The 16875-nt window shown below is 35.3% G+C and overlaps 1 protein-coding gene across 1 annotated transcript; it reads left to right on the top strand.

The window, feature by feature from the left end:
* Positions 1–2574: 2574 nt before the first annotated feature.
* Positions 2575–16662, top strand: LOC103609207 (DTW domain-containing protein 2-like). Its single transcript, XM_008593570.1, has 3 exons — positions 2575–2721; positions 4468–4596; positions 15607–16662. Exons 1-3 carry the CDS (start codon positions 2575–2577, stop codon positions 15775–15777), a joined length of 447 nt encoding a protein of 148 aa, XP_008591792.1. The 3' UTR covers positions 15778–16662.
* Positions 16663–16875: the final 213 nt, after the last annotated feature.

Consider the following 16875-nt stretch of genomic DNA (forward strand, 5'->3'; position numbering starts at 1 on the left):
GGGGGGGGGGGAGCGGTTCGTTTGGGGGGCCCCGACCCCCGGGGCGGGCGCCCCGCCGCGCTTCCCAAGCGGCGCACTATCCAGTGCGCCACCGGGCCGGCCCCCAATTCCACAGTCTTAATTAATGTTGTTTCATAGGCCAGATCCTTCTATTATGTTCTTTTTGAAGAGTATCTTGTTCTTTTTGCACTTTGTATTAACATGTAACTTCAGAATCAGCTTTCTGAAATTCCACTAAAATATCTCTTTATATTTTTGAGATTGTTACTTGATAAATCAATTACTGAGAATTGATATCTGTACAATATTGAGTCTTTAATTATGTGAACATGGTATATGTCTCTCTCCATTTAGGTTTTCTGTAAAATTGCTTATGCAGACATAAGCCATGGCATGTGATTTCCTTGGATATTTTTTTTAGCCCTAAGGTTATTACTAAACCACTGAACATGCTATGTCACCTCAACCTTTAATGACACAAGTCACTTGTGGTTGCAAAATAGCTAAATGTAGGGAGTAAAAATTGTAAAAGGCTTTTTAAAAAGGTGTCGGAAGAGTGATCATAGTCATCAGACCATTATTTCGTATTCTTACACATTAAAAATATATTTAAGACAATGAAAGAGAAGAAATGAAAGCATTATAATAGCAAAATAATTACTGGAAATTCAAATTTTAGCCAATTCAGAGAACCAGTGGAAAAGACCTAAAGCAAAATCTAGAAATAATGTCTGGAGTAGCTGACTATTTCTAAAATGGAGGTGATATTATAAGCATACAAACTATACCAGTAAAATTCTGAACCAACCAATGATTTTCCTGTTTCTGACATAGAAGTCACATTGAGGGCACTTTAACAACCTATACCCATAGAGAATCAACTTCTAAAAAGATCAAAATTATTGAAGCATTCTTTGAGTCAGGATGGCTTCCAAAATATGCAAATTAAGATTATAGATGTCTCTAAAATCTTAGGATTGATAGCTAAAAGGTAGGTTTTGACGCCATCATATTCAGCTGTCTGATTTTACAAATGAACTGAGAGAAACTAAGAAACTCTGTGACTTGGCTGATATTAATTGATTAGTTATTGTTGGGTTTGATATAATAATCATAGTTTTTCAACAGATACTCTTTCTATAAACCACACTTTTATCATATGTAAATTTTGTTTCATTCTTAGAATAATTTTGCCTTGGATTTTCTTTAATTTTTATTTAAAAAGATAAGGCTGTTTTTTACAGATTATTTGCTACAACACTTGTGGCTTCTCAAGATGGATCAACAGGATTTCTTTCTGCTCTTGCTCATTTGCTCATTGAATCAAAGTGTGTGATGAAGGTGGAATAGCACATATGCATAAAAGGAGAAACTAGGATGATCATATTAACATGCTATTATAACATATGTGTTAATAGTATGACATAGCTTGACTGTATAGTCTTTTACTATATCCATTTACCTTATAACTCCTAGAGAGATGATATGTGAAGGATATTCTGAAATCTTTTAACATAAATTCCAAATTCTGAGTTTTCTTACAGTAAGAAATAAAACTCCTCTCTGAAATAACAAACTTCTTTCAGAAAATCAAAGTCAGGCTGGACAGTTAGCTCAGTTGTTTAGAGCATGGTGCTGGTAACACCTTGGTCCAGGTTTTGATCCCTGTACCAACCAGCCTCCAAAGAACAACAATAAAAAAAACGGTATTTATTCCATTAAACAAAGTTCACTGTGAATTTTTGCATGTTTCCCAAAGATTTTGTTGAAATTGGATGTCTATTATAAATTTCTCCAATGAAGACTTGGATTTAAGTATTTAAAGCAGTAATTAGCCATACTCTGTTCTACTAGTTGCCTTGATGAAATATCAAAGCTATTAGTAATTACTGTTAACATTGTGAATTATTCTTATGGTTATTTTATCATCAGTTGACTTTCTTTTATCACTACAAATTTCTCAACCATTTTTCTTCATCTCTTTCCCCTTCCTGCATCTCTTTCCCATCTTTTCCATTGGTAAAAATGCAGAGTAATTTTAATAATCATATCTAAAACACTTTTAGTCAAGTCTGCTTTAGATAATGTATTCCAGAATCAAATACATTGTTTTATAATGCCCACTTAGCAGCGCCAGCAGCTTGTACTTCCTCTCCTCCTTCCTTCTCCTTCCCCTCTTACTTCCCCTTCCTTCTTCCTCTCCCTTTAATAGTTTTATTTAATTAAAATAGGAGTGAGAAGGCCAAAATGTTGACATTTGGCCTTTCTCATGTCTGACTCTGTCTCAGTCATCAGCTAAACTATTATCTCCATGGAGAAAAGTAGGTATGTGAGGTCTTCAAAAAGTTCATGGACAATGTCTGTTATAAAAAAACTATGCGTGGATTTCAAAATATTTTTGCGCCAAAATAAACTCATACTAATTTGTTATAACATGTCTGAATAGGATCTAGTTTAAGTTGCTGAGAAGTATAAAACATCAGTTTGAAAGGAGCCCCTATTAGAGCAACATGAATTCTGTTAAAATTGAAGCAAGAACAAACATCAAACTTATGGTGAAGCTTGTGTGGAAGAATGGAGAAATCATGGATGCTGTATGAAAAGTTTATGGGCACAATGCTCCAGGGAAATCAACAGCTTACAGATGGAGGACTCCTTTTAAGAAGGGACGAGGTGGTGTTTAAGATGAAGTCTGCAGAGGCAGACCATCTACATCAGTTTGTGAGGAAAAAATTAATCTTTTTGTCCCCTAATCGAAGAGGATCAACAATTAACAGCAGAAACAATAGCCAATGCCATAGACATCTCAAATGGTTCAACTTAGGAATTCTGACTGAAAAATTAAAGTTGAGCAAACTTTCTGCTTGATGGATGCCAGAACTGTCGCACCCAGATCAGCTGCAGACAAGAACAGAGATTTCAATGGAAATTTTAAACAAGTGGGATCAAGACCATGCAGCATTTCTTTGAAGAATTGTAACAGGCGATGAAACATGTCTTTACCAGTACAATGCTGAAGACAAAGCACAGTCAAAACCTAGGCTACTAAGAGGGGGAAGTGACCCAGTCAAAATGAAAGTGGACCTGTCAAGAGCAAAGGTCATGGCAACATTTTTTTTAGGATTCTCAAGGCATTTTGCTTGTTGACTTTCTGAAGCGCCAAAGAACAGTAACATCTGCTTATTATAGGAGTGTTCTCAGAAAGTTAGTCAAAGCTTCAGCAGAAAAATGTCCAGGAAAGCTTCACCACCACGACAATGCTCTTGCTCATTCCTCTCATCCAACAAGGATAATTTTGCAAGAGTTTTGATGGGAAATCATTAGGCATCCAGCTTGCAGTCCTGATTTGGTTTCTCCTGACTTCTTTTTATTTCCTAATCTTAAAAAAGTCTTTAAAGGGCACCCCCACCCTTTTTTTTCTCATTTAATAATGTATAAAAAGAGTGCCTTGACATGGTTAAATTCTCAGGACCCTTAGTTCTTTAGGAAAGGATGAATTGGCTGATATCATCACTTACAAAAGTGTCCTGAACTTGATGGAGCTTATGCTGAGAAATAAGGTTTATATTTTTTATTATTATTCCATTTTTCCGTGAATTTTTTGAAGTGTCCTTGTATAGTATGCTGCTTCTTGTCTAAATAGAGAGTATATCTGTACTTTGTGTATGTGTGTGTCTGTATATTTACATACATCCACACAGACATTTACCTATTAGTTTAAAATGAAACATAATGGAAAGATAAACCATAGAATAAAATAAGTTGTCAAATAATTCTCCAATGTGATTATACCATTTTAACATCCACTGCAGTGTATTGGAGTTTCATTTGCTCCGTATTTGCCATTTTGTGGTGTTAGTCTTTTTGATTGTCACTACTAAAATGAGTGTGAAATGTGGTTTTAATTTGCATTAGATGTTTTTTTTAAATTTATTAATTTATTTTTCCCTTGTTCGGTCTCTTCCCAACTTCCCTCTCCCTCTCCTACCTCTAGGAGACAACAAATGTATGAATTAAGATCTGTTGAGCACTCTTTCAAGTACCTATTTGGCATTCTTGTATCTTCTTTTATGAAGTGTGTATTTGATCTTTCCCCTTTTGGGAGAGGGTTATTAGTCTTTTTCTTTTGGATATATAGGAGTTTGCATATGTTCTGGATATAACTTTTTTGTCAGATATATGTGTAACTGTCCTCTTCTACTATTTAACAACAAATAAAGGATATTGTGTATAAAAGATATCTACACATTTAATATTTCTAAACTGCTGGCAATTTTGGAAAGAAACTAATAAGTATTTAAAACAGACTTAACAAATAAAGGATATTATGTATAAAAGATATCTACATATTTAATATTTCTAAACTGCTGGCAATTTTGGAAAGAAACTAATAAGTATTTAAAACAGACTTTATAATTTTAAATTTAAAACAAAGATTACACTTAATTGCCTTGTTTTTGGTTTCAGGTGCAGTTGAAAACTAGCGTTTCTAGTCAGTATGTAATTCGGATGCAACCTACTAATACGTGCCTTTCTACACTGGAGTGTGCAGCTGTGGCTCTTTCCATCTTGGAAAAAAATAATTACATACAAGAGGTATGTCTTTGGAAGGTCTATAGTTTTCGAAAATAGGAGTTGGTCAGATTTTATCTAGAAAATTCAGACATGCTTAACTTGTTAAATTTGTAACTCAAGTGATAAGTAGTATATATCTGTGATAGAAATTTATGTACTTTTATAACCTTCTTCCTCCTCTGGTGTTTTTCTGTGTTAGTTTAGCATTCCAGATTGTATTATTTAAATATTCATACTAAGCTGTGCAAACAGCATTTGTAATACACTAAATTGCATTTAAGTAACACAACATTAGAGTTTTTTGGCTAGATTTTTCTTTTAGTATTTTCTATTTCTCTTTTTAGTATCTTGTGTTCTCCTATGCTCAACATTTTTCTTTTTAATTAAAAGAGCATTCTACAGAAACTTTTTTTTGCATTAGTGCCTTTATTTGAGAAGTTATACTAACTTCCTGTTTATCTTATTAACCTTGCTTAGAGTGTAAAAAAGGTACATTTTTGTTTTAGAGAACTGCCCACAGAATGTGAAAAGGTTATAACTTACGATCGTTTTATTTAATTTCCATGAAAGACTGATGATTTCATATGTATTAGTAATCAGCAAAGAATAATGTTTCAAAGAACTTACTAACATCTCATCTTTTGGAACATGTAATAAACTTTGCATTTATAGCAAAAGAAAAAATAGCTAGATAGAACTTAAATTATTAAGGTTTTTTTAATCATTGAAAAATTCTGATAAAATACCAACTCAAGAAGAAAAGTCAGAGGGTAACAAGCATACTAATGAAGTTTATAACTCCCCTTCCAACACACATGCACACACACGCATGCACACACACGCACACGAAGTACTCTTTCCCCCCTGCCTTCTTTCTCACTCTTTCATTATGCGCTGTGGTTACCATTATAAGAGTGTGCCTTTGCCATGAAGGAACTTTCAATAATGGGTAAAAGCTTGGTTCAGAGTAACTGGATTAGTTACCAAGATATTAATCCAAAAGAGAACAAAAAGATCTCAATAGTAAGGATTGCTAAAGAATGCCAGAAGCAAGCACTGAATTGCCTTTTTCCTTTCCCCCATGCTAAACTGTGGAAAATGTCAGAGCTGGAGACTTTTCTTCTTTTGGAAGAAGTAGATTTCATAAGTAGGCTTTTTTGGGGTATATATGTGTGCGAGTAGACTTTGTTTTGGGTCCAGGCAATTTTGCTTTCTCTGTTCTCTCTCCTTTGAGAAAAAAGTTCATGAGGGACCCTAGACAGATCCTTACCATATGTCAGCAGGGACTGTTCTCAGCCTCTTCTCCCTCTCCTCTAGCCTTATAGCTTACTTCCGTGTACTCAGCCATCAACATAGCACTTTATGTATGCCTATAGTTGTCTTTCTGTTTTGTTTTTTCACCATCATCCCTGTATGTTTGAGAGCAGATATATGCTCTTTATAGGTATCTTTAAAAAAAGATGAAACCCAATGCTGTTTAAACTTGCTTTTGTACAGTTTCTGTATTTTCCTTTTTGCTGATGTAAGATTCTAGGATCTGACAACATCAGACTAAGGACCCATTAAAAGTTCAAATCTTGAGGGAAAAATATAATGTTCTTTGGCTATGGATTTAAAACTTGCTTCTCTCTCCTTATTTTGGGTTTTGCAGAGAATCCTCTGTGGATTTTTGTCTCTTATTCCCACAGTTAAAACTGGATCTTTATTGCAATCCTAAATGGAAGGCTTAATGTTGGTAACAGTGGTGGTTACAGTAACAGTAGTTGTAGCATGTTACGGTTAGGGCTAGGGACAGGGTTTGTTCTCCTGCTACTAATGCTGTTACTGTTCCCCTTCTCTCCAGTTTTATAATACATATTATTCTGGTATTCATTAAATTACCATCATAGCAGGAAACCTATCAGCCAAGAATATTTCAGGTTCTATTTTACAAATACTCTATATAATACAAGTATCTAGAATGAATTCTTTCAAAGTTGACTGAGAAGGAACTTATTCAAAAAAATAATATAACATTAAATATTTAGGACAATTTTCTTGATAGTTTTTAGGGTTTCTTCTCCATTGGCATATTTTTATTTTCATCCTTTCACTACTTTTACTGCTTTATATAACCAAAAGCATTCATTGGTGACATAAAGCTAAAAGCTGACATCATTGATTCGTGCTAAATTAGATGTGCTTTGTGGTATGGTATCTTTAAAAAAAAAACAAAAAAGGAATCCTTATTGTGACAACACGAGACTTGCACAAAATCTTATGTTCTGAGTAGTACCTAACAACAGGCAAAGTTGAAGGTACAGAATGGTGACAGAACCTAGCATCTCTTTAGATTTTGTTATTATTGTCTATAAATCACGTTGGACATAAAATCTCCAAATAACAGTGAGGTCCTAGAGTTCTCATTCTGCTTGCTTTGGTCACCAGGAATAATCATACTCTAGTGGCCAGGAGTAGCAAAAAGATGTTTGACAATCAATTGGCCTGTGATTTGGGAGGTGCTGATAAGATGGTTGGTGAGAGCATGAATAGAAGAAATGCATAATGAAACCTCCCAAGTTGCTTATTATTACAGATAGCAAAAATTGGCCCCCCAACTTACGGTAAAGCTGCTTTCTTAGTGGGGGAACCCTATGTCCAGCCTGTTCAAATCTAGTTGCAATAAAAACGTATTGTGTTTCTATGTGAAACACAGTTACAGTCTGTTCTAAACATAGGTGTTTTCTTGACATACATTTTTTTCCCAGTAACCTTTTTTTTTTTTTTTTTTTTTTTTTTTTGGGCGGTGAGCCACTATTGGTATCCAAACTTGTGACCTTGGTGTTATAAGGCTGTGCTCTAACCAACTGAGTGAACCAGCCGGCCCCTAGTAACATTTTATGAGGGGCAATTGTAGTAAAAATTTAAAATTGATGGAGGAGAGTAGTAAATTTTCACTTGGCTTCATTCTATAGAGATCGGGCTCTTCAAAATAAAGAACTTGGCATAGAATAGCTTTGTTAGTCTGTTGGTTCATCCACATCTTTTATTCTAGAGCAGTTTTTCAAGCACTTGGAGATATGATATGAAAGCATAGCTACCTGGAAGTGGTATGATACGGGCTTTGAAGTAGGTTTGAATTACAACTTCATCACTTATTATCTTCACTTTTTGCCAATGTGCAGTTCACATAATTTCTTTGTGCTTGTTTCCTTATCTGTGATATACAAAAAAATGGTTACCTCATAATATTGTGAGAATTGAGTAAGATAATATGGGCTAATTGCCACAATTGTCAACATAGGCACTTAAGAAGAGTTCATCTTTTTGCCCTTCCTTGCCTTTCTGATTTTTGCCTATAGGTTGACAAAAGGAATTTTGAACTAAAAGTTGGTAGCTGTTACTCAGCTACTATAAGGTAGAAGTGACAAAGCTTTGTGTCATAGCTGAAGTGGCTTAGCTCTATGCAACACCAGTGGTTGGTAATAATGGTCCCTTGAAAACTGTTACTTTGTACATACAAACAAAAGGATTTACAAAACACTGATTTTCTGCCAACTAGGGGGAAAAATAGGATTAAAAAATAATATGAATCTTTCCATGAACTTTTTGAAGACCCTTTGTAAACATTTAAAAACTAATTTGTTTTATAAGTAAAAGATTTTCTTTGTTTCTCTGAATCAGTCTTTCTCTCACATAGCTTCACATAGCCTCAAATATAATGTTCTTTATTTCTATAGAAACATTATCATTTATTGAGTATCAAATAGCTCTGAACAATATTACTGTAGAAAGCCTCTTAGGTATGTTCTATATTCCTGACCAGTCTCCACTGAGTGGTCCTACACCGATTGGGGTGCAGATCAGCTGTCCATGCTATGCCCCAGTGTTCCCCAGGTGGGCCTGTCTCCCCCACCGCCAATGCTCCAAACACTTCCCATAGGACGGGCCATGTGCCAGTCCCTTGCAATGACTCATTGGCCTCTGAGTGGCTCCTTTTGTCAGTTGTTGTGGCTCCTTGCTCCTATTTGGGTCCATGGGAACGCGGTTAGTGCCGCTTCCAAGCAACCTCATAGGAAGGGCCCAGCAGTGAATTTTGCCAGCTCTTGCTCCATGTGCTCACCAGCTCCTGCTCCATGTGCTCACCAGCTCCAGCCTTGAAGTGGCCGGGATTTGAAATGGTAGAAGTGATCCTTCCTTTCTCTCATCGTGGCTTCTCCCACTTTCATGAACTCTGCAGGCATCTCCTCCTCTTCCCCAGAGCTCCAGTGGCTCCAGCTTGACTGTAGTTGCTTTTTAAAAGTTATAAATTGGTTGATTTGTGGGAGCCAGTGATGCTGGCAACTGTCTATTTCACCATCTTGACCGGAAGCTGTACCATACAAATTTTAAGATTTTTTTTTTTCTGTGAAGAATGTCTTTGGTATTTTGATAGGGATTGCATTGAATGTGTAGATTGCTTTGGGTAATATAGACAGTTTGATGATAATTCTTCCACCCAAGAACATGGAATATCTTTCCACTTACTTGTGTCCTCTTCAATTTTTTTCACCAATGTTTTATAGTTTTTATTGTAGAGATATTTCACCTCCTTGGTTAAATTTATTCCTAGGTATTTCATTTTTGGGGTAGCTATTGTGAATGGGATTACTTTCTTGATTTCTTCTTCACCTATTTCATTATTGGTATATAGGAAAGCTGTTGATTTTTGTGTGTTGATTTTGTATCCTGGCACTTTACTGAATTAGATCTAGTAATTTACATTATTAGATCTAGTAATTTCTTGGTGGAGTCTTTAGGATTTCTATGTATCTGATCATATCCTCTGCAGTAAGGATAGTTTTGCTTCCTCCTTTCCAATTTTGATGTCTTTTATTGCTTCCTCTTGCCTTATTGCACTGGCTAAAATTTCCAGTACTTTGTTGAGTAAGAGTGGGGAAAGTGGGCATCCTTGTCTTGTTCTAGATCTCAGAGAGAAAGCTTCCAGTTTTTGTCCATTCAGTATGATATCATCTGTAGGTTTGTCATAGGTGGCCTTTATCATGTTCAGGTACATTTGCTTGGAACCTAATTTGTTGAGTGTTTTTATTATGAAGGGTATTGGAGTTTATCACATTCCTTTTCTGCATCTATTGAAATGATCATATAGTTTATTTCCTTCATTCTGTTGATGTGATGTATCTTGTTTATTGATTTGTGTTTGTTGAACCATCCTTGCGTCCCTGGGATGAATCCCCCTTGATCGTGGTGGATGATCTTTTTAATTTGTTGTTGGATAATGTTTGCTAGTATTTTATTGAGGATCTTCACATCTGTGTCCATTTGGGATATTGGTTATAGTTTTCTTTGTTTGTTGTGTCTTTTTACTGTTTTGGTATGTGGTTAACGTTGACCTTATAGAATGAGGTTGGAAGTATCCGTTCGTCTTCAATTTTTTTTGGAAGAAGTTGAGAAGAATTGTTATTAGTTCTTTAAATGTTTGGTAGAATTTGGCACCTAAGCCAACTGTTTCTGGGGTTTTCTTTATTGTGAGATTTTTTATTATTGCTTCAATCTCATTACATGTTGTCCGTCTGTTTAGGTTTTCTAGTTCTTAATTATTCAACCTTGGTAAGTTGTATGTGTCCAGAAATTTATCTATTTCTTTTAGGTTTTCCAGTTTGTTTGCATGTAGTTCTTTGTAGTAGTCTCTTATGATCCTTTGCATTTCTGTGGTATTGGTTATAATGTCTCCTTTTTCATTTCTGATTGTATTTATTTGAATCATTTCTCTTTATTTTTGTTAGTTTAGCTAAAGGTTTATCAATTTTGTTTATCATTTCAAAAAACCAGCTCTTTATCATCTTTTGTATGTTTTTAAAATCTCTAATTTATTTATTTCTGCTCTAATCTATATTATTTTTCTCCTTGTACTGAGTTTGTTTGTTTTTTTCTTGTTTTTCCAGCTTCTTGAGGTATAACACTGGATTGTTTATTTGACGTCTTTCTTCTTTTTTGATGTAAGCATTTTTTACTTTAAACGTCCCTCTCAGAACATCTTTTTTTTTTTTTTTTTCCTTTTTGTCTTTTTTTTACTGACCGGTAACGGGATCGCAACCCTCGGTGTCGCGCCCATACCGGGGACCGGCAACGGGATCGCAACCCTTGGTGTTGTGCCCGCACCGCGCTCAGCCAGTGAGCGGGAACCGGTCTCCACATGGGATCCGAACACTCGGCAGGAGCGCTGCCACGCTCCCAAGCGGCGCACTCTCCAGTGCACCGCTGGGCCGGCCCTCTCAGAACATCTTTTACTGTATCCCATAGATTCTGGAATGTGTTTTCATTTTCATTTGTCACCTGGAATTTTTAAATTTCCTTTTTTATTTCTTCCTAGACCTATTCATTGTTTAGGAGTATGTTATTTAATTTCTGGGTATTTGCTTGGTTTTTGGTGTTCCTTTCATTTTTGATTTGTAGTTTTATTCCATTGTGGTTGGGCAAGGCAGTTGATATGATTTCAGTTTTTAAAAATTTGTTGAGACTTGTTGTGTGACCTAACCTATGGTCTATTCTAGGGAATGTTCCATGTGTTGCTGAGATGAATGTATTTTCTGCAGCTGTTGGATGAAATGTTCTGTAAATGTTTGTTAGGTCCAGTTGGCCTTGACTAGAGATTAATTCTGATGTTTCCTGGTTAATTTCCCTTCTGGATGATCTGTTCTTTGCTAAAATGGGATATTAAAGTTCCCAAGTATATTGTGTTGGAGTCCATTTCTCCCTTTACGTCTAATAGTAATCGCTTTGTGTAACTGGGTGCTCTGTAGTTGGGTTCATATATATTTCAAACTGTTATATCCTCTTGTTGAATTCATTCTTTTATCATTATATAATGACCTTTCTTACCTATTTTTTTTTTTTTTTTACTTTTCTTGGCTTAAAGTCTATTTTATCTGATATAGTTTAGCTACTTCTGCTCTTTTTTGGTTTCCATTTGTATGAAATATCTTTTTCCATACCTTCATTTTCAGTCAGTGTGTGTCTTTATATGAGGAGTAAATTTCTTGTAGGCAGCATATTGTTGGTTCTTAATTTAATTGGGGCATTTAATCCATTTATATTTAGAGTTATTATTGATATGTAGGCACTTGTTACTGCCATTTTGTTCCCTTTTTTCTGGTTATTTTGTTGACACCTTTTTCCTTTATGCTAGTCTTACTGTCTTTTTTTGTGAGCAAGTGTTTTTTTTCTAGCAGTGTATTTTGATTTCTTGTGTTTATTTTTGGTATGTCTCTTGTACATTTTGGTGTTATAGTTACCATGAGGCTTAAAATTTTTTTTATATGCATAACAGATTATTTTAAACTAATAACAACCTAACATTGGTATCTAAGAAAAAGAAAACAAAGCCAACTCTGCACTTCAGTATTATTCTCCCCCCACTGCTTTTTGGCAATTTGTTGTTTGAAGATACATTTTTAAATATTGCCTATCTCTTATATGGTTGTTGTATATGCTAGTGTCTTGTTAGATTTATCCTTTAGTCTTTATTCTGAGGATGTAAGTGGTTTATTGTCCACCCTTATGACATTGGAGTATTCTGAAGTTATCTGTGAATTTACTTTACTAGTTATGTACCTTCAAAAGTGTTGTTATTGCTCCTTAGCATTGTCATCTTTCAGATTGAAGAACTCTTTTTAGCATTTCTTTTAAGGCAGGTCTAGTGTTGATGAATTCCCTTAGCTTTTGTTTGTCTGGGAAAGACTTTATTTCTTCTTCATATTTGAAGTTAGTTTTGTTGGATAGAGAATTCTTGGCTGACAGTCTTTTTCCTTCAAAACCCTGAATATATCATCCCATTCTCTTTTGGCCTGTGGGGTTACTACTGAGAAATCTCCTGAGAGACATGTTGGGAATCCATTGTATGTTGTGTGTCTCTTTTCTCTTGCTGCTTTCAGTATTATTTCTTTGCCTTTGATTTTTGATAATTTTATTATGATGTGCCTTGGAGCATTCCTCCTTGGATTGAATTTGATTAATGACCTCTGAGCTTCCTGTAGCTGGATATTGTCATCTTTCTCCATACTTGGGAAATTTTCAGCCATTATGACCTTGAATGTGCTTTCTACATCTCTTCCTTTTTCCTCTCCTTTGGGTATGTCAGTTATGCAGAGGTTATTTCAGTTGAGGGAGTCCCATATTTGCTGTATTTCTGTTTCATTTTTTCTTATTTTTTCTTTTTGCTCCTCTCATTTGATCATTTCATATGTTCTATCTTTGAACTCACTAATTCTCTCTGTTTGATTAAGTCTGCTGTTGGAGCTTTCTATGGAGTTTTTCAGTTTAGTTAATATTATTCTTTACTTCTAGAATTTCTGTTTGGTTTCATATATTGATTCAATTCTTTTGTCAAGTTTCTCATTCTGCTCCTGGTTTGTTTTCCAGATATCATTTAATTTTCTATCTGTATTTTTTTGTGACTCCCTGAATATTCTCGAGGATTATTCTGAATTCTCTGTCACATGTTTAATAAGTCTCCTGTTCCTCTGTGTCCATTGTTGGTGTCATATGTCTTTGTTCTTTCTTGATGTTTTTGTCTTTACATTGATACCGGGGCATTTGAGGAGACTGCTCACTCTTCTAGGTTTTATAGGTGTTCTTTGGTGGTGTTAGATCTTTACTGGTTAATATCAGAGTTTTGTATCTGATCTGTGGTTTTGGTTAATTCCAGAACTGTGGGGACTTCCTGTGGGGATCAACACTTGAGCCCTGTGGTTGAGCTAAATTGCTGTTTTGCTGCTGATTCTTTAGGGAATGCTTTTTGTGCAGACTGGATTTTAATTGTTGGCCTTTTGATCACTTCTGGGTCTTGTGTGATTAGATACACCTGGGCTGTCTGGAGATTTTTCCCTGGGACTAAGTCTTCCCTGCAATTGCATCCCCTGTAGCTCTGTCACCCTGTCCAGTGTCCACTGAGTGGGCCTGTGCCAATCGGAAGGCAAATCAGCTGCCCACACTGCAATCCCAGTGTTCTCCCAGCTGGCCAGCCTCCCTCCTACACTCCAAATGCTTCCCTTGTGGTGTGCTGTGCGTAGGTCCCCCATGATGACTCACAGGCTTCAGGGTGGTTCCTTTGGTTGGCTGCCATCCTTGCTCCTATATGGGTCCATGGGACCCTGTCAGTGTTCTTGCTGGCCTGGGGACTGGTAGGGTAAATTCTGAGGCCCTCTTCTCCCCTGTGGACTCCAGGACATTTCAGCCAAAAGGCTCAGCTATGGCTTTTGTTGGCTCCTGCTCCGTGTGTTGCTGCTTCTTCCTGCCTCTCATAGGGCTGGCCCTAAAGCAGCGGGGACTTGAAACAGTTGGAGTGGTTTCTTTTTCCTCTTGCAGTGGCTTCTCCCACCTTCACAAACTCTGTGGGTCTCTCCTCCTCTGCGCCCGAGTTCCAGTGATCCCAGATTGGCAGTCTTTGCTTTCTAATAGTTGTAATTTGGTCAATTGTGGGGGAGAGTGACTGTGGGTACTGTCTATTCTGCTGTCTTGATGATGTCACCCTCTGCTAATATTTTTTAAAAGGGTTAGATCAGGGGTCTCAGGCCCAAGGAAAGAATTTGACCCAAAATGTGTTTAAAACACTGGCATAATGGGTTTTTTTTTGTTGTTTTTTTTTTGGTGTGTATGTGTGTTTTTAAAATAATTTTTAAATTTGAATAACTTTAGGCAGGGCATGTACTTCATTTGTATTACAGCCTCCATTATTCTGTGTTAGCTTATAGGTACATCCAGTTAATATGTTTATGTTACATGCCTGGCCCTATAGGTATTTGAGTTTATGCAGATACATATATAGTTAGAATGATTCGAGATGCACCAAAACACGGGTATCTAAATTGTATGTGGTCCATGAACTAGGTGTGAGAGAAGTTAGTAAACCACGTACTTGTTGCTGCCATCATCTAATTATTATCATGTGTCAGTAAGCTTGCATCGGTTTATGACTGAAACTGCATTAACTGGGCTGGCCAGTTAGCTCAGTTGGTTAGAGCGTGGTGCTGATAACACCACGGTCCTGTGTTTGAGCCGCCAAACAAAACAAAACAAAAATGAAACTGAATTAACTAATTTTATGTGCTTCTTTTTGTATCTAAAGGTCTCTTTTAGTCTTTCTGTGACATTAAATTTGTTGTTAAATTATTGTAAAGGCAACAATTTNGTTTTTTTTGTTGTTTTTTTTTGGTGTGTGTGTGTGTTTTTAAAATAATTTTTAAATTTGAATAACTTTAGGCAGGGCATGTACTTCAGTTGTATTACAGCCTCCATTATTCTGTGTTAGCTTATAGGTACATCCAGTTAATATGTTTATGTTACATGCCTGGCCCTATAGGTATTTGAGTTTATGCAGATACATATATAGTTAGAATGATTCGAGATGCACCAAAACACGGGTATCTAAATTGTATGTGGTCCATGAACTAGGTGTGAGAGAAGTTAGTAAACCACGTACTTGTTGCTGCCATCATCTAATTATTATCATGTGTCAGTAAGCTTGCATCGGTTTATGACTGAAACTGCATTAACTGGGCTGGCCAGTTAGCTCAGTTGGTTAGAGCGTGGTGCTGATAACACCACGGTCCTGTGTTTGAGCCGCCAAACAAAACAAAACAAAAATGAAACTGAATTAACTAATTTTATGTGCTTCTTTTTGTATCTAAAGGTCTCTTTTAGTCTTTCTGTTACATTAAATTATTTGTTAAATTATTATAATGGCAACAATTTTTTATTGTATTTGCATAAATTAATATGTAAAACTAAGGTTAGACTTTATTACCTATATGGAAAATCAGTGTTTGTGGGTTTTTTTTTTTTTTAAGAATTCCCTAGTGGTATGCGAGGTATGAATATAAAGGTATTATATAGAAATAATTATATATTTATTAGAATGTCTATTGCCTTTCATAGTTAAAAGTTAATAATAATAATAAAAGGAAACATAATCATCTCTGTTTCTGAAGGAAAAATGTAGGTAATCATGATTTGTCACAGATACTTTTTTAGTTTCTTTTTTTCTCTTAACAGACTTTGCTTCGCCCTCTTCAAGCTTTATGCTCTTTCCAGCTTCAGCATGGTGCTCGAATTCGCCTCAGCAAGGAACACCTTCTGAAAAATGGATTATATCCTAAGCCAATGCCAAAGAACAAACGCAAACTCAGGAAAATGGAACTGTTAATGAATAGTGTTAAAATTTAGTACAGTTATTCTTATGGTTCTAGTTTACGTGTCTTCAGTTGACAGTACCAAGTTAAGTTTTCATACAGCTTAGGTCTGTGGGTTTTTGACTCTTTAAAGTAGAATGAGAGTTGTATATTAATCTTGCCAGAAGAAGAAGAAAGTAAACCAAATAGCCATAAAAACAATGAAAAAATTTCACTGACTCAGCAAAAAACAATATTTCATACCTTATTTGTTTTAAAAAATGTGCCTGTAATATATTTTTTTAAATCCATATTTTAATTGATTAGTTGTTGAGCTGGGTTAGAAATTCTTGTTTATAAAATGGAAGGAAATTATTGTGCCTGATTGGAACGGTATCGTTTCCATTAATCTTTATAGATAATTAGGTATAGACCAATAACAGAGGATACCTGTATTGTATCCTCTGCTATCTTGTACATGAAGTTTATAGTTTGAAATAAGTAACAAAAGAAAATAATGATAATCAAGTAGTTTAGATTGAACTTATTCATTTCATAAAATAATATAAAGGAATGAGGAAACTTATTCTTTAGAGGCTAAACTTGAACTCAGCTAATGTAAATTAAACATTTTATTAATTGCCCTTATTTTTAAATAAAAAATTAAGTAGCCTGTAATTTGAAATAGCACACATTTTCATTTGTAGTTACTCTGGAAAAGTTTTGATTTTCTAGATGAATTTTTATTTTTCATTCATTGAAGAAGTTTATTGACTGTGGTAAAATGATTTTATTGAAGTGCTCATATGGAAATTACTGAAGTAGAATATAACACAACTGTTATTTTGAGAACTGTAACTATTAGGGCTATTTAAATCCTTTTTTTTTTTTTTTAAAATGGGCAAAATCTTTCAATTTAAGAGAACAAAAATACCCCTTGCCCTGTTGGGAAAATATTTACTAAGATTTTGTATAGAATAAGAGACATGTATAAAATGTGTATTTATATCCAACTTAAATGTACTGCAGTTTTGTACACATTTTGGCAAGAAGAAGGGAGTTTGTTTGGTCTTTGTTTATGACTTCTAGAGTTTCCTGTACCCAGTGTTAAGTTGTAAGGAAAAATTAAACATGCAGTTTAAAGGTAAGCTTG

The sequence above is a fragment of the Galeopterus variegatus genome, unplaced genomic scaffold (assembly GCF_000696425.1).
Source record: "Galeopterus variegatus unplaced genomic scaffold, G_variegatus-3.0.2 Scaffold9344, whole genome shotgun sequence".
NCBI lineage: Eukaryota > Metazoa > Chordata > Mammalia > Dermoptera > Cynocephalidae > Galeopterus > Galeopterus variegatus.